Source organism: Drosophila melanogaster, chromosome 2L, assembly GCF_000001215.4.
Source record: "Drosophila melanogaster chromosome 2L".
NCBI lineage: Eukaryota > Metazoa > Arthropoda > Insecta > Diptera > Drosophilidae > Drosophila > Drosophila melanogaster.
This window is the reverse complement of record NT_033779.5, coordinates 15,568,290-15,584,270: the sequence shown is the minus strand read 5'-3', so window position 1 is coordinate 15,584,270 and position 15,981 is coordinate 15,568,290. Positions and strand designations below refer to the sequence as shown.

The following is a 15,981-nucleotide window of genomic DNA, read 5'->3' as shown; positions in this document are numbered from 1 at the left end:
TTCATTTGCATTTTACAACTTCATTTGGCAGCCGGAATGCGAGGCGAAAAATAAAAGGAAATGGGCGCCGAACCAATTGGCGTAGTTTGGCTGTGTGAAGAAGTTCATCCCCCCTATTTTGCGGTCCGAAATTATTGTTTAATCTTGACCAACGCCTCCGCGAAAGTGAATGTGGCACGGCAAGCGGCAATTCAGTAACCTTTTACCCCGGATGTGGACATTTGCACGCCCCTCGATTAAGCCATTCGATACAGTGAAACTCGTTTTGCTTTTTTGTTTTATTTTTTTTTTTCTTCAATTCTCAACTAATTTTATTTTTGCTTTCTCTTGTTGTTTGGGTGAAATGTTTTCGAGTTTTAGTTTAGTGACACCCTAAAATACGTTTTCGGTTTTTGTTTTTATCGCTTTAAATTACAATTTAGAGTTTGGATCTAATTGGCGTACAATTTGTGACCTGAACTGCGGAACTGAAAAACAAACATCTAACAATCAAACAATATGTCAATCTATCGATCTGCAGTCTGTGCCAACTCATACTTATGATAATTAGATTCATCTATATTATCCTTGTTTATATTGAGATCGCTTAAAGTACAAAAACACTTGTAGTTAGACTAACACGAGAGTTTTATTGGGGATTCTAGGATTAGGTTCCAAATAGGTGTTTTCGTGAAAGTATTTTTTTTTTCTTCTATGGGATTGCTGTCTATACACTTACAATATCTTATGTTCTTCGACCTACGGCTTCACCGAATCGTATTTAATATTGCATAGTAGCGAGTATAAAGAGTGGAAAAGTGTTTCTATAATACAACAGAGGGGCTGGGTATCGAACCAGTTGAATGTCCTCCAGCTATCTAGCTAACTAACTATGCAGACAAATGCATTTAAGTCGACACGGAGGAGCTTGCAGGGAAAATGTGTATTTCGTTGTTGTAAAAGTAATAATTTACAAACCCAATTATAAGATAATGGTAACATTCATATTATCGACTCATGTAAAAGATGTGAAAATAAATCAAAATGTATTAGTTCCCAGAAGTGCAAGAAATTACCATACAAATTCTTTACTTCGGGTTTGTATAATAATATGAAAAAGAGTGATATGTCATAAATTATAAACTTTTGAATTTTGATTAGAGACTATGTTGATTCCTGCAAGCTCATGCCTTCTTTGGCGGACCAAAGTCTATCGATTTTCCTCCTGCCCCATCACTTAATCCTCCGGCTGTACACGATTGCGATTAGCTCTTGAAAATATCCTGTCTGGGCTGTGGAGAGGCGGGAGATCCACCTGAACCATTAGTACCAGCACTTCCATCACCATTTAACCGCTTCAACATGGCGTTCCGGTGCAACCAGTATGGTGGTGGATCGGGTGGTTGTCCTGGGAGTAGGGTCTTTGTCTTCAGATTGCTGGTCGCCGGCGGTTTTGGACTGTGCGAGGCTGCACTGTACATTACGGGATCCGCCAACTGCGCAGCCGACTGTCCAATGGCCACTCGCAAAGGAGTCTCCTTTTTACGGATCGTATCGCAGGTCTCCTTCATCTTGCACAGCTGATCCTGCAGGTTGCGGTACTCTTCCAGAAACCTCTCCAGCTGCGCGGCATGATAATCATAAGCGGCCACCGATGTGTTGGCAGCTCCGGCGGCCCTCGATGCCAGGGCTGAGAAGTCCAGAAGGGGCGTGGCCGCACTCGACAGAGATCGCTGATGCTGGACCGGACTTGAGGGCAGGCTGGGCTTCTGGCCCAGATGACTCGGCAGCAGTTTCCCTTGGTGGGCGCCACTTTGCACGAGGTTAAGGAAACTATTGGCCCGCTGGCCACCGCCCGTGTAGGTGGCCGTGCTTGAATAGTTTGCATAACTCGATTCCGCAGAATATCTCCTGCCCAGACCCATCGCTTCGTTAAGGAAGCTTCCATCGCCCAAGGTGCTACTACCATATTTACTGGAGTTATCCGCCAGCAGGGGTGATTGGCTATCCGAGGAGTTGCGGAAGTACTTTCCACTGGTCTTTAGTTTGCGGGGGAGCGTGCACAAGCCCCCATTTGGAGTGGTCGTGGCTTGGGCATAACCCTGACCCCGACCTTCCTGTTGCGCCTGGGCCACTGCATACTTGGCTATATCCAGCAGATCCGGATAGTTGCTATCAAACAAGTCGCTCTCCTGCCCCTCGCTGCAGAACACCGAGGTGGCCATCTCGTCCGCCGGATGGTTTCCATAGTGCGCGTATGGCGTGGCCTGTGTATTCAGAGACGATGGTGCCGCCGAGGTCACTGGTTTGCTGTGCGGGGAATTGATCTTGGTGGTGGCAATGGGTGTGGTCTTCCAGGTGTGTCCGGCATAGCCCGCTAAGCGGGCAGCAGCGTCCACCTGGCTGGAGATTGAACTCGATGCGGAATCGGTGCTGGTGAAAGGAAAAGAAGAAAAGATACCATTTTAATTTTTGTGGGACTCAAGAAAAAGGAAAAAAATATTTTAAAAAAAAGTAAAATAAAACTCTATAAACTGCTAATAAAAAAATACAAGGAAATACCCAAGTATACATTTTGGCTACATTTGAATGCTTACGATTTTTGATTTAAAAAAAAAAAGAAATTAAACATTTTTTATTCCTGCCCAGTTGAATGAGCTGTCCCCCTTTGTTTTCACAGCCCTAGTAATTGCCTGCATCCTATATTGCTTAAGTGCTTGACTTTTCGGATTGTCGTTATTCGGCAGTGTCATCGTCCATGAAGATAACCGGCACCGCAGATCCATTAACCCGCACTCGTACTCGCATCCGCGGCAGGATTCCTTTTACATGACAAGCGCCAATCAGGCAGAGTGAGTTCTTAGTGTGCCCGAAATAAACCACTTCTCCGGATCGCGTGTATGAGGATGTGGATGTGGTCTTGGATGCTGAAGGTTGGGTGCGGGGGGCAGGACGTTGAATGTGGATGTGCTCGCATATTTCGCGCGTCATTAGCACGCGCGTTCTCATAGTCGCCGGAGATGGAGGCGGATGGCTGGTGGGCAATGGGCGTGGGGTTTTTCAAAAAGAAGGCTCGAGCCAAGAGTGGAAGTGTCAAGTGTTGCCCATAATACGGACGCAATACGGAGATCCGGGCGCGTTCCGCACTCGAGCATGACAGCTCTTTGACAGGGACACGGACGCCCGGTCGGGGGACAATTGCCACTCGAAGTAACGAGAACCGCAGAAACAAAGGGCACCCGAGGCATACACTGAGTGAAGAAATCATGGTAATGGTAATGAGCTAATATAAGATGTACATTTTAAGCTTTAAATAAAATCTAAAGATATATTCAAAACCTACAAACGAAATTCAAGATATAAATAAGCCCAAAAAATTTTTACATGTTTTTAATTTCAAGAATTTCCCTCACACTTTTTGCCCGGTGTTGGAAAACTTACCCGCCGATGTCGATGAGGCGCGGTATGTGCAGATCCGTTTCCTCCAGCGGTGCTGAATTATTCGCCCCGGATGCGGAGACAACATGGCCCTGGGAGCCCTTCCTTTGCTGATGCTGCTGCTGATTGGGATGTGGGTGGTGCTGGCTCGCGGGCTGCTGTTGTGGGTGGTGATGCAGCTGTTGGTCCTCCTCCTCATCATCGCAGTGGGTGGACACGTGCAGGTAGTCTCCATTTCTTCGCTGTGCACTTCCTGCACTCGGATTTACGATGGCCGCCGCCTGCCCGGCATCGTTGTCATTTAGTGGCGTATGAGCTGCCCGCAGATAGCCCTGCTCCTCGGCATCGTGAAAGAGTCCGGCGCCCGTGGCACTGCCGCCTCCGCAACTAGCCCCTCCTCCCAGATCCGGTCTCGTTCTGGCCGTCATCTCGATCTTTTCGTAGCTCTCGCTTCTCCTCACAGGAGGTACAGAGTTCCAGAGACGCAGCTTTCTTCGCCTTTGTAGGGAACACAAGCAAATGGCCGCAAAGGAGGATCCACCGACGAGGAGCAGAGCGGCTACCGCCCCCAGCAGAATAATTCTTACGCCCCACGGAGCTTCCGGGGGTCTACGGGATACTGCCAGAGTCACACTGGCCTCCACTTTTCCAGCCTTATTTTCCGCCGCACACGTATAGATCCCGGCATCCTGCATGTCAGCCGTGAGAATGGTCAGGTTCGAGGCATTTCTCAGCATGTTGACCACATAGGTCTTCCTACCCTGAGTTGCTGCCGCTGTCCTGGGCTCCGAATCGGAGTCACCATCCCCGCCAGCACTGAGATTGGCTATCAGTCGGTTTTTAAGCAGCCACTTGACAGCCGGTTGGGGTACTCCTTCCACGTAGCAGCTCATGGTTATGTTCCTGCCCTCCACTCCATGCGCTGTGGTGTCCGTGGCCACAATTTGTGGAACGCACGCAAAGTCATCTACATCGAGCTTATCCCAAGCCCTCCCGGACAATCTAGGAGGAGACTCACATGTTGGCGGTATGCCACTCGGTATATTCTGCTGCAGCATCCAGGCCCTCAAAGGACGCAAGGAGCAGCTGCAATTCCAGGTATTGCGCGCCAACTCCAGACCATGCAGTGAAGCCAGCGAGGTGATCGTGCCACTCCTGACCTCGCTCAGCCGATTCCCATCCAGTTTTAGCCACTCCAGACTGCTCTCCAGCCCGGCAAATGCTCGCACAGCGATGTGCGAAAGGCGGCAGTCGCTCAGCTCCAGCTTCACCAATTGTGGGACATGACCAAATGCATCGTCTGGCACTCTCAGTATGGGATTGCCACTCAGTCGGAGCTCCCTTAGCTCTGAGACATGGTAGAGCGCCAATGAGGGTATTGCCGAGAGCAGGTTCTGGCTTAGATCCAGTTCCACTAGATTGATCAGCTTACGGAAGGCATGGCGTTCGATAAGCCGGAGGTGACACCTGGCCAGGTACACCTTCTGTAGGTTGAGCAACTGGGCGGTTGCGAAGCTATCGTCGGGTATTAGTTGGATCTCATTGCCGCTAAGGTCCAGCAACTGAGTTCCCGCGTCCAGCGGCTGCGGGATGTGGGTTAGGTTGGCGTTAAGGCACAAGACGGACTCCTTGCCACTCTTCCACTTGCACTCGCACACCGCTGGACACTCGGCCCTCAGCTGGCCCAGCTGAGAACAGCAGCACAGCAGCCAGAGTAGCAGGTGCAAATGGAGCGGCAGGCGAGGGCGCAGGGGCGGGTGCAGGCGCCGTTGGGGGCGTGGCCCTTTTCGACGCACCTTCGTCGCCAGCGTGCGGCGCTGGGCGCTGTTGTCGCTGGCTATGTCCTGACCGCTGGGCGGTCCCGGAGCCTCCAGCGTAGCGGCTGCTCTTCCCGCTGCCATCGCATACTCGGACTAGAATGATTCCGGATGAGTGTTCCGATTCCTATCCCGCTGGTGTACCGCCACAGGTCTACAAAGAGTCGGAAAATATGGGTATGTGGTTAGTGCAGCTGTCATAAACTCAGTTTAATGAACTGCAGGAAGAGTCCGTATATAGTTCTGTGGATGAACCACAGAGGGTAAAGCAAGCTAAGAACGACACTAGTTTTTAAAACGTTTTGATAATTATACCGTAATTTACCCTATAGACTTTATTTACTTTAATTATTTGCTTTATTATTATTTTAAATAATCCTGACCAAAAATTTCATTTCGAAATATATATTTCGTTAGTAACCTAATATTTTTTCTGCCAGTGCTCTTTCCTGAAACCCCTTGTCTTGGCCACATTAAGTCATAAAAACACCCAGCCAGGAGTTCCACAACAGAGCTCTAATTCCCCTTCTACCATGCCAAACTTTAGCATAGCTAGAATTTCGGTTTTCTGTTTTTTTTCCGATTTTTTATTTTTGGTTATGCCCCGTGGTTTGTTTGACTTGGCTAGAGTCTCAAATCGCCCACTGTGATGCGCGTGTGTATGTGTGCATGCGGCATGTTGCAATTATGGCCGTCGACCATGCAAGCCAAACACAACAAGTTCCCGGCTTTACCCCCCTGCGCGACGCTGCCTCTTGCCAGGCTTAATACATGAAATTTGCATGCAGGCAACGGGGCGTATGCACAACATTTTGGCATTTCCGCGTTAATTTTTCAAGCCCAAGCCGCATGCCTGCCGAGTTCCTATCTTGGTCGCTTTGGTCCCAAGGCACCTGCTGCTCCTTCTAGTGCAGTGCGACTTAAGCTATATAAATTTGAAATTTAATGTTTATAAGTAAAATTTAAAAAATGGGAAAAAGGAACAATAAAACACATTATACGTAAAGAAATTACAATTTGTTGTTTTAAAATGCGAATGTTAAATTTGGTCGAACCCAAATTCTTTAAAAATAAAAGAGACGAGCTCATTTTTTTGCGAAACGGGAAAATAAAATTTGTATATATGACGCTTTTTCACAGATTTCGCAAAGAAAATCGGTTTGTTGACTACCCGATGGCATTTCACAGGATTCAGTGATTCGATTTCAAGGGGCAAATATCGAGGCTGTTGCAAGTGCCTGTTGGGCAAATCGATCCAGTGATGGCTTAATTATAAATTAACGCTGCATAAATACTTAAATCAAGCTGCCCGGTTGGTCGAATACTCAATCGGGCTCAGAACAGTTGACTTTTGAATACGAAAGCGAGTTTTTAATGTCGGATTCCAAAGCGAAGCAGAATGGGAAGCGGGAACAGAAACCGCAAAGCAAACAAAATGCTTGCAAAAACCGCGATGGTGTCGAAATGGAAGGGGGTGTGAGTAAAATGGAATGGCTTTGTCACTTACGTCTGGATGTGGGTGTGTGTGTTAGTGTGAGAGTGGAGGGCGTTTAGGGGTCAATACACTGGACTCCAGCGGCAGAAATGAAATGAAGTTTTTGCATGTATCTAAAAATACTCAGCTGCATTTTTGCCCGGCCAAAACAAAGACAAAACGAGTACGAGTACGAATACGAAGCAGATACTGAAAAAGGGAAATACCCGCAGACACAGATACAGATACGAGTGTGTGTGTATGTGGCTCTGTGGTTGTGGGATTGTCGTTGCCGTTTATCATATGTGAGCACTACGCCGTGAAGTATGCAACATGCAAATGCAAATGCTGCTGGCTGGTTGGTTGCCTTTGTTGTGGCCTTTCTACGGCGCCTCCTTCGTCAACCAAGTCCAAGTCGTGTTTGTTCTTCTTGTGCACTTGCTGCAGACACTAATCCTATTTATGTTGCATTGCAGCGGGGTTAATAATTTTATTTCCAACTGCAGAACTGCAGTGTCCGTTGCAGTTTTCCATTCCCGTTGTCGCTTCCAAAAGCCGCTTGCCCTGCTTATGACACACGATACGTGCCCGGGGTTGGAGAAACTTTCCATGGAGTTTGTCAGTTCTTTCTGACGCAACCACACACACAATGACGAACAGAAAATCGGGAGCAATGGCCCCTGTTTAGAGCGGCGGAGCGATGAGATTGGGACGTTCAGCCCAATGAAACTCGCATTAACGTGGGCTATAACCACTCACAAATGTTATATCTCATGTGTCACTGAGGATTCCCAGAAGTTGGGAAACATGCACTTAAATCCAACCTCAATAAAATATATTAAAATTCTGATATACAATTTTGAAGGCATGACACAGTATTAAAATAACGCAATCGCGAGCTTTGGCCAATCATTTAATAATTAATTTAAATGACAAACTATTCAAGCGTATACTTAATATTTTTGCAAAAAAAACTGTTCTCAGAAGCAGAACCTTATTTTTTGGGCATTACTTAAAGTACGCTGTCCCTACTAAAAGTCCATAAGTTATGCTTACTCGGTGCGAGATGTATTATGTGACAGCTGCCAAATGGCGGCAAACTTGGTTTTTGGCACGGATTTTTGGCCAACTTTGTGTTTGTTCTCTCTCACACACATTCTTAGCCCTTACTTTAATGTAAAAATAATGTCTTTTCTGGCCGCATTGATTGCAAATAAATTACGCACACACCGTGGTGTCGGAGCAGAATGAGGGGGTAAAGTTGAGTTCGACTGAGAGAACAGATTAAGTGGCCCAAAAAGCTGCCATCGTTGACTTCATAAAGCCACATATACACACACAAACATATAAGCAAATAGGGGTAAATGGGAAAACCCGGTCTGGCCAAAATGGCAGTGCCATTAATTTCACTTTGGCGCCGCGTTTCGCTTGCTGAAACTTTAATTAGAAAATCCCGGCAAAGATTTTTGTGTAATTTTCCCTGCTTGAATGCCTCGCCTCGACCAAGCCTGAATTTCCACTCGACGAGCTGCTTCGCACAGATAATGAAGTTCTTTCTTCCACTTTCCTTGTATTCTTTGCATTCACACTTCCGGCTTCATTATGCGCAAATTATTTTAGCTGCACTTCCCCAACCGATTTTCCTTCCCCTAGGCTTGGGGCAAATATTATTTCACTTCTGCTGTTCGGAGACTTTGATAGTAAATTCCCATTTAATACCCTTACTCTGGGATCCGGGGTCTATGTCTCTAAAATCCGTGTAAATAAAGGGAACTGATAAAATCGTTAGCTAAGCTTTAAATGCTATAGTTCACCTTTACGAGTGGGATTTGCTAAACTAAATTATTATTATATCATTAATTTTAATATTGTTTATTTCGAAAGGGGTTGGTTTTATTTATTTATATTATTAGGTTAGAGTTTATATTTTATTTGTTCATTATTCCTGTCCTACAATCCGATTTTATCTTTGAAAGGGCATATGGGAGTCTCCTAGTTATCACCAAAAGGGGAAACGGAGTTAAAAGTAATCTCTAGACTATTCCCTCCAGTTCACTGTCATTATTCATTTTTGTGTGTATTTCTTTTTGTGCTGTGTAACCTTTTTTGCCGCATTGTTTTGCAGCTGTAAAGCAATTTTCGCAAGCATAATAGACCTTACCAGCTAAAAACAAAAAAGGGGAAAAACAACTGGCGAACGAACTAGTGAGTGGGGAAAATTCGAGCAAAATGCCAGAAAAATAAAAAGCAAGAGCAGCGGTAAAGCTGTAGCTAAGCGTTATTTCTCAAGAGTCTTAGCTCAAGGAGAAGTCTCGCGGGAGCCTGGAAAGTATGGCTATCCCAGCATTTCCCCTCAACCGCGATCTGCGGTCAGCTGCAGTTTCAGGACGAAATCCCTAACTAGGCCTAGTCCTCGCTCTCCCGCTATTTGCACCGCTGCATCCTTTCAACTACGCCGACCCTAGCTTGCTCTCGTTTTCGTCAAGGACCACTTCACTGGCTGTTGTTTGCTATTAGTTGCTTTTCTTTGTCAACATTTGTCCTGCCATTTGCTGTTGGTTTTAAGTGAGGCATTCCTGCAGGGGGAGCGAAAATATGCCAAAAGAACGTCACGGGACTTAATCACCTGTTCGGTCAGTAGCAGTGCTAACGACCCTGCAATCCTTTAGCTTAAGCCAAGAAGAACTCAGTTAAATAAATTTACAAATGAAACAAAAGACAGAGAATTGAGATCTTTGTTTTAAAATGCCATATTGCATATGTCAATTATTTTCTAATATTGAAATTAGTCATTTCATTCATTTTATAGAATAACAATATAATATAATATGTAATAATACAATATAAAATTTAATGAAGAATGTGACGATTCGTTACCAGTTATGTCATAAAATAAATTTATTGAAATACAAACACATGTGAAATTGGGCATTCTCTTTATAAGTGAGATATTTTCTCTCATTCAACCAAAAGCATGAACAACTTCAGATGAGAGCGAATTTATATTTATGCATTACAAGTAGCAGCACTCAGACATAAGTTTATATTGAGCTTGACACTTATTGGGCATGATAAATCACTCGTGATGGTCTGGCACATTCAATGAGGTAATTATTAACATAGGCAAATATAAATTTATTGCCACTGATAAAGGAGGTAGTGTATTGTCATCGCTGTGAAAGTTTCGTGTGCGGCAATTAAATAAGCGTTTATCTGGACCCGGCCATAAAAAAGTTGTTGGCTTAAGTTCCCGATAAGCATCCTTGGCTTTGGAAAGCTCGCGAACGTGTGTCTTATTAAGCCATAAATAGAGAAATAAAAGTTAAATTATATCAGGCAGCTAGACAGGCACGCGCACCTTTTCCGATCCTTATACCATCAGTATCCCTACCCAATAACCAATAATACCGAATGCCAATAAAAGTAAACAGCCCGAACCAACAACAAAGCAGAGCCGCAGGGCCGCCCGCATATTACGTATACGCACACACCAGTGTACACGTTTACAATATCCTTAACATAAATATCCAAAAATACTGGGGGTGCTTCAATTTTACGACGATACGGAGTCAAGTCCCTCTGACAACGTGTTCAATTGCCGCAATAAAACTTCTTGATAATATGTGAAAATCATACAAAGCACAATATTAAATTAGCCCACAACAAAAATGAGAATGGCAATGGAATGTTGACGACAACAACAAGAGAGGACCAACAAAGCACATCGTACATTAAATTGTGGCCATGGACCATAAAATGTGCAAATGTCAGCCGAAAAAAGCCAAGAAAAGTTGATCAGCATATTTTTAGGCCGAGAAGAGGGCGTAACCAAAATCAACTGCCGCAAGGTAAGGCCATAGAATCGAATGGTTCTATTTTAATGTGGCTGTTGTGGGATTCGGGCATCCATTTCGACAAACCGACAGAGGGATGTATTTTAGAAATTAAATTAATGTTTGCAGATATTTTCGAAGGACGGTCGATTGTGCGGATGATTTTACGGGAAAATTCAGAGAACCTATCCCCGTTTGTTTCCAATGATAGCTGGGTCAACGCACCAAAAGCCACAAGTTTATTATCTCTCTTTGCATATTTAAATGATTAAATTTATGGAAAGTGTTGTTGAATATCAACAATTTTTATCAGTAGCCAACCCACAGCCAATTAGTTCAAACCGAAAAAACCGAACCACATTAATTTACCCAACCGAAAGAATCTTCACTTTCACCAGCTCTGAACGTAATTCAATATTCAATTTTTCATTGGGCAATCCAAGCGTTCACCTTCATTTGCTTGAACAAGATGCCAACCTCAATCAAAACAAATGAAAACAGCGCGTCACTTTATTTGTTGGCTCTGTTTTGGACACACCGAACTTTTGTCAGCCGAAAAGTTTCGGGTGCCAGGAGCCCGAATTGGTTTTGTGTGACAGTTATTGATTATTTAGTCGGGGTCCTCGCTGATGGTCTGAGAATGAAATGGAGTGGCAGGTGAGGCTGCTGGGAAATCACCGAAATTGGAACAGATTTTGGGATCGAAACGCCGCAACAGCAGCACAACTAATTGTCCAGGTTCGAACTGAAATGCCATGGCAACGTCGTCGAGGACGAGCAGATGCAACTTTAATGACGGAAAGTGGGTTTTGGGCCAAGGAAGGGATTTTGGTCCGGAAATTTGATTTGCTCTTTCAGCTGAATGTGGCAACTTTTCCAAAAAAAATACACAACAACAGCAGCCCTTGGCTAAATGCAGTTTTCCCTACGCCAAAGGACTGCAGCGCACAAAAACTCAATAATAACATAATATATACACATTCCCACATTCCGATTTTTTCCGTTTTCACTTTTTTTGTTGGGCTGCGATTTCCTGCCGCGTTTTCACGCCAGGCTGATTCGATTTGCACTTGAATCGGTGGTTGGCGGTCACAGGCTTGCGGATCTTGCAATTTTTTTTAACTGTATGGCGATGCCAACGATTCGCCCAAATTCCAATGGCATTTACTTTCATTTTGCGCAAATATTTGCCAGATCCGAATGCAAAAATTACACATGCATTCCGAAGGCAACAATTTTTTTGACACGGCTATTATGCACAAATGCTGACTATTGATTGTATTTCTGCCAAGTTCTTGCTTTCTTACATAAACAATTTTTTTTGCTTAGTAATTTTTGTTTATACAAAATTTAATCACTATTTATATATTGTTGAAGCTAAGTTACAAATCTCTCACAAATCCCAATTCAGATGCATTTTTTTACGAAGAGAATTCATTCTATGCATTCTTTTATATTGTTTAAAAGTTTTTTATTTCTTCTTTCTAAAATATATAATATATCAAGCATTTGTTTTTAGATACATGATCAGCACGCAATTCTTGTGGTTTTTAAGGCCAATTATACAGTTGAACCAATCCAAGGTATTTCTATATCAAACATTCTTAGTGCAGGAGAGCTTGTAAAAATCTTGGTTGAAATCCTTTTATGACAAGGAGGAAAACTCAGACAGTAACCGACTTGATTGCATTTCCTTTAGCTTCCACCTGCCTGCCGTCTACGATTCTGTTTTCAATTTCCCTTATTTCATCCCGCCTTCCAGCCATAGAGACAATATTGCCTCTGGCATTGCACACAGCCGTTGACTTTTCCAATTGCAGCATCAACATCAGACGTTGAAAAATCCTCAGTCCCATTCCACCGCCCAACCAGCTGATTGCTCCGGGAAAACTTTGAAACAACATGTAGTGGCAGCTAAACTAACAGATAACAGATAACGGATAGCGGATGGCGGAGCAGTCTCCTCCTGGTTCGTCAAGGATTTCGACTCTCCTTACATTTCTACTTTGTCGCAGGCAGTCGCGTTTTCAGTTCAATGGCAATAATCAGCCAACTGAAAGCCTTTGTTTATTAGCGGTGCCACTGACAAAATGAAGTCCTGGCGGAGGGATTGTGAAACAGATTGTGAAACCAACTTGATTATTTTACTTGTTTTAGTTAAACAGGGCATCCATTCTTAGGATTACTTGCCTGTAGGTTTATTATAAGCTTTAAATTAATAAAAGTTTGCTTTTTAAAGCACTTGATCAAACGGAACTTAATCACTATAACACATAAATAAAGACCAATGAATTAGAGTACGAGATTGCATTTCAATATGTAAGTTTGCAGTGTTTTGCAGCTTATCCTGCTGGGAGCGACAGTAAAAAAGGACACTTTATGATTGCCATCATCATTGAGCTCACTCGACGAAATGAAATGCAAACACGTATCGGCCCATTTCTCATAATTGAAATTGTAACGGATCAGGGAATGCAAATAAATACAGTTCCCGATCCTCGCCCCATTAAAAGCCTTTCAATGCATTTACCACCCGTCTATTGTGCACAGTCATGAATTATTGGCCATACAACCCATAATCTGCCACCCTGGTTTTTTACGCATTGCTTTTTGTCCTTGTAAAGGACTCTCGGGTGACCCACATGGCATTTTTCAGTTGTTAGTTGCAGTCAATTAAATGCAACGGATTATATCAAAATCTTTGCTATTTTTAATAAATATGCAAACATTTGCATAGAACACGACCTTAAAAAAAGATAACTAACGTTGAAAAAAGAAAGCATTTTTTTATTGTTGGCCCGGCCACGAATGGCAATTTATAATAACCGGTCTATTTTATAGCTTCAACAGCGACAATCGACAGGATAAAGCTAACAACATTTTGCAGGACAAGGACTAAGCCCGCTAAAAGCCCACTGCTGGCTGATGGAACTGAAGAGAAAGCCATTTCCCAGGGACTGGCATTAGTTTGGCATAAATTTAAGGGCTTACCCACCTCTATTTTTGGTTATTTATGCTGAATAACAAAGCGTCCGCTCGGAAAGTATTTAAATATGCATATGAAATGTTGGGCTACATCGGGGATTAGTACAGTGGATTATGCCTACAAGGGAATTCGTTAAAGCGTTCTTTTCTTTAGTATGCTTGCTTCACAAAAAAATGTAAATCTAGCACACGCCATAAATATTTGTATTTAATTTTGCGTTTAATTTGAATTTGCTTTAATAAATTCGATAAATTTCTTTGCTATTTGATAAGCAGATACAGTGGGCATTTTCGGCTTTAAACAATGGTATATTTCGTAAATGACATTAATAGAAACTAAATTCAGTGAATTAAATTCCTGATGACAGAGATCTTTTACGTTCGTTGGAATATACTTCATTTTAATTACCTTAAGCTCAATGGTATCATTTAAATTTTATGCGTGCATATATTATGTGTATATTATCTAACACTTTTTCTTTTTTGGACACACCCACTGTAGATCCTGAGGTATTGCCAATATAGCATTTTTAATACCTTTTTGCTGAATGCATCGGCACAAAAGAGCTCCACACCTGACCACACACACAGGTACAGTACCCTCCCCCCCCACACCTAACATACCATTTTCCCAGCCATCCCGATATCCATGCCACTCTTCCGCATGTGTGTATGTACATACATATATAACGTTTATTTGCCTTTGTTGTTGGCTTTTGTGCGCTATGTGCCTGAATGTTGCTGGCGTTGTATTGTTATTGAAAAGCATTTGGTCATCAAATATGTATATGCATACTGCCATATATTCTACCTATTCATATATCAATATACATGCACGAATATGTATGGACCGGCATTCGGGTCAGTGGATCAAAAATGCCAAAGACGACTTACAAAAGTTAAAAGCAGGCTGGCCATCAGCATCGATATGTGGGTTTCTGTATTTTCCTTTTACATACGAGTGTGAATGTACTCGTCCCCACATCTGTGCTCCACTTTCGCTTTTGTGTTTGTGCATTTGCCATAATGGTCCAACTTTCGGTCAAGTGGAGGCCTTACGCGAAGAAGACCTGAAAGGCGAAGGTCAACAGCTGTTCGATGGGCAAAGAAAAGTTTTTACTCAAGCTGTAATTCATTTTCCGAGGGAACTTCCAAAGTTATTGGAATTTGTTTTCCGTTCTATTTCAATAAATATATCCTAATTGAATGAAAACTTGTATTAAGAGAAATCAACTTTTCAATGGTAGTAATAAGATTTGTGCTTTTAAGTAAATATCTTCACAATCTGCACAACTCATTTAATAATAAATATAAGGATAAGTAATTTGTCATCAATTATATTATAAATTTTATTAAGTTCTGCTTAGCAATACCTATTTAATATATCAATCTATACCAATCGCAGATTCCAATTCGATCGACGTCTTAGCCGAATGCAGTAAACTAACTCTAACAGTGAATCCCTGTGTGGAAATGACTAAAGCTCGCCAGGTTTCCATTTTCCGAGTTCCCTAAGAAGCCAATAAAAGTCACAGCCAAGTCCCAATGCCAAGCATCGCCAATCCACCATTTTCCACCCACAACCCCTTGCATTACCATAAAAAGCGAATGCAGTTTGAGGCAACATACGAAACGCATCTGTATGCACTTTTGCTTTTCCTAGCCAAACATCAGCCGGCGAATGCAACACTAAGGCGAAAGTGTTGTTCCTCCTCCATTTTCTAGCATCTGCATATGTATGTGTGTGTACTGCATGATGAGGGGGCGGAAGGCGTGGCCGCTTATGCGCCATTATGCAGCGGAGAGTAGCAGCGGTGCTAAGTGCTTTTTCTTTGCTCATGAGCGTCCAAAAAGCCTCGACGGATGAGGAGAGTGGGCGAAAGCATTGTTACCACATTTGGTGGTGGGGGATGGGTCTTAATGGGAGGCGATGGGCATGTGGATAGGCCACTTTTCACAGTTAAAGTTGGATTTGGTTTTCAATGCTATTGGTTTGGCCTTAGGTGCTTCTGGTAAAAGATATGCCCACCACTTTATTTAATAGAAACAGATTTATTAAAATTTATAGCTTCATATTAAGTGTTTATTCAAACTAAGATTTATTCCTATTTAACAATCAGTTATATTTGTGTAAGAAAACCGCAATTATGCTAAAGGTATAATAATAAATGCAAATAATGCACCGATAAATTCAACAAATAAAACTAAATTGGCTTCCTACGTGATTTAAATGATAATTATTGATTTAGTGCAACTGTGTTGAATTGTTTTACATAAGAATATAAATATTTGTCTCTATTGATATGACATTATATTCATATTATTTAAATGATATGCTCATATATTAAAAATAAAATAACGCTTACTTGTTCAATTTATACAAATAAGAGCGCAGATAATGGAATAAAGGCTTACAAATTCTATCTTTCCATAAATACATTGCAAAAGTAAAATA

General features: G+C 42.7%; 1 protein-coding gene across 2 annotated transcripts in view; it reads right to left on the bottom strand.

The window, feature by feature from the left end:
* Nucleotides 1-292: 292 nt before the first annotated feature.
* Nucleotides 293-15,981, bottom strand: part of kek3 (kekkon 3) — a 31,256-nt gene continuing 15,567 nt past the window's right edge. Inside the window, exons 3-4 of one of the 2 annotated variants that reach the window (NM_001169515.2) lie at nucleotides 3,421-5,388; nucleotides 293-2,412 (exon numbers count right to left, since the gene is read on the bottom strand). In NM_001169515.2, the coding sequence (NP_001162986.1) occupies nucleotides 1,245-2,412; nucleotides 3,421-5,318 (3,066 nt within the window). In that variant the 5' untranslated portion in view covers nucleotides 5,319-5,388 and the 3' untranslated portion in view covers nucleotides 293-1,244. The remainder of the gene's footprint in view (nucleotides 2,413-3,420; nucleotides 5,389-15,981) is intronic. The other variant, NM_078851.3, reaches the window with a different exon arrangement.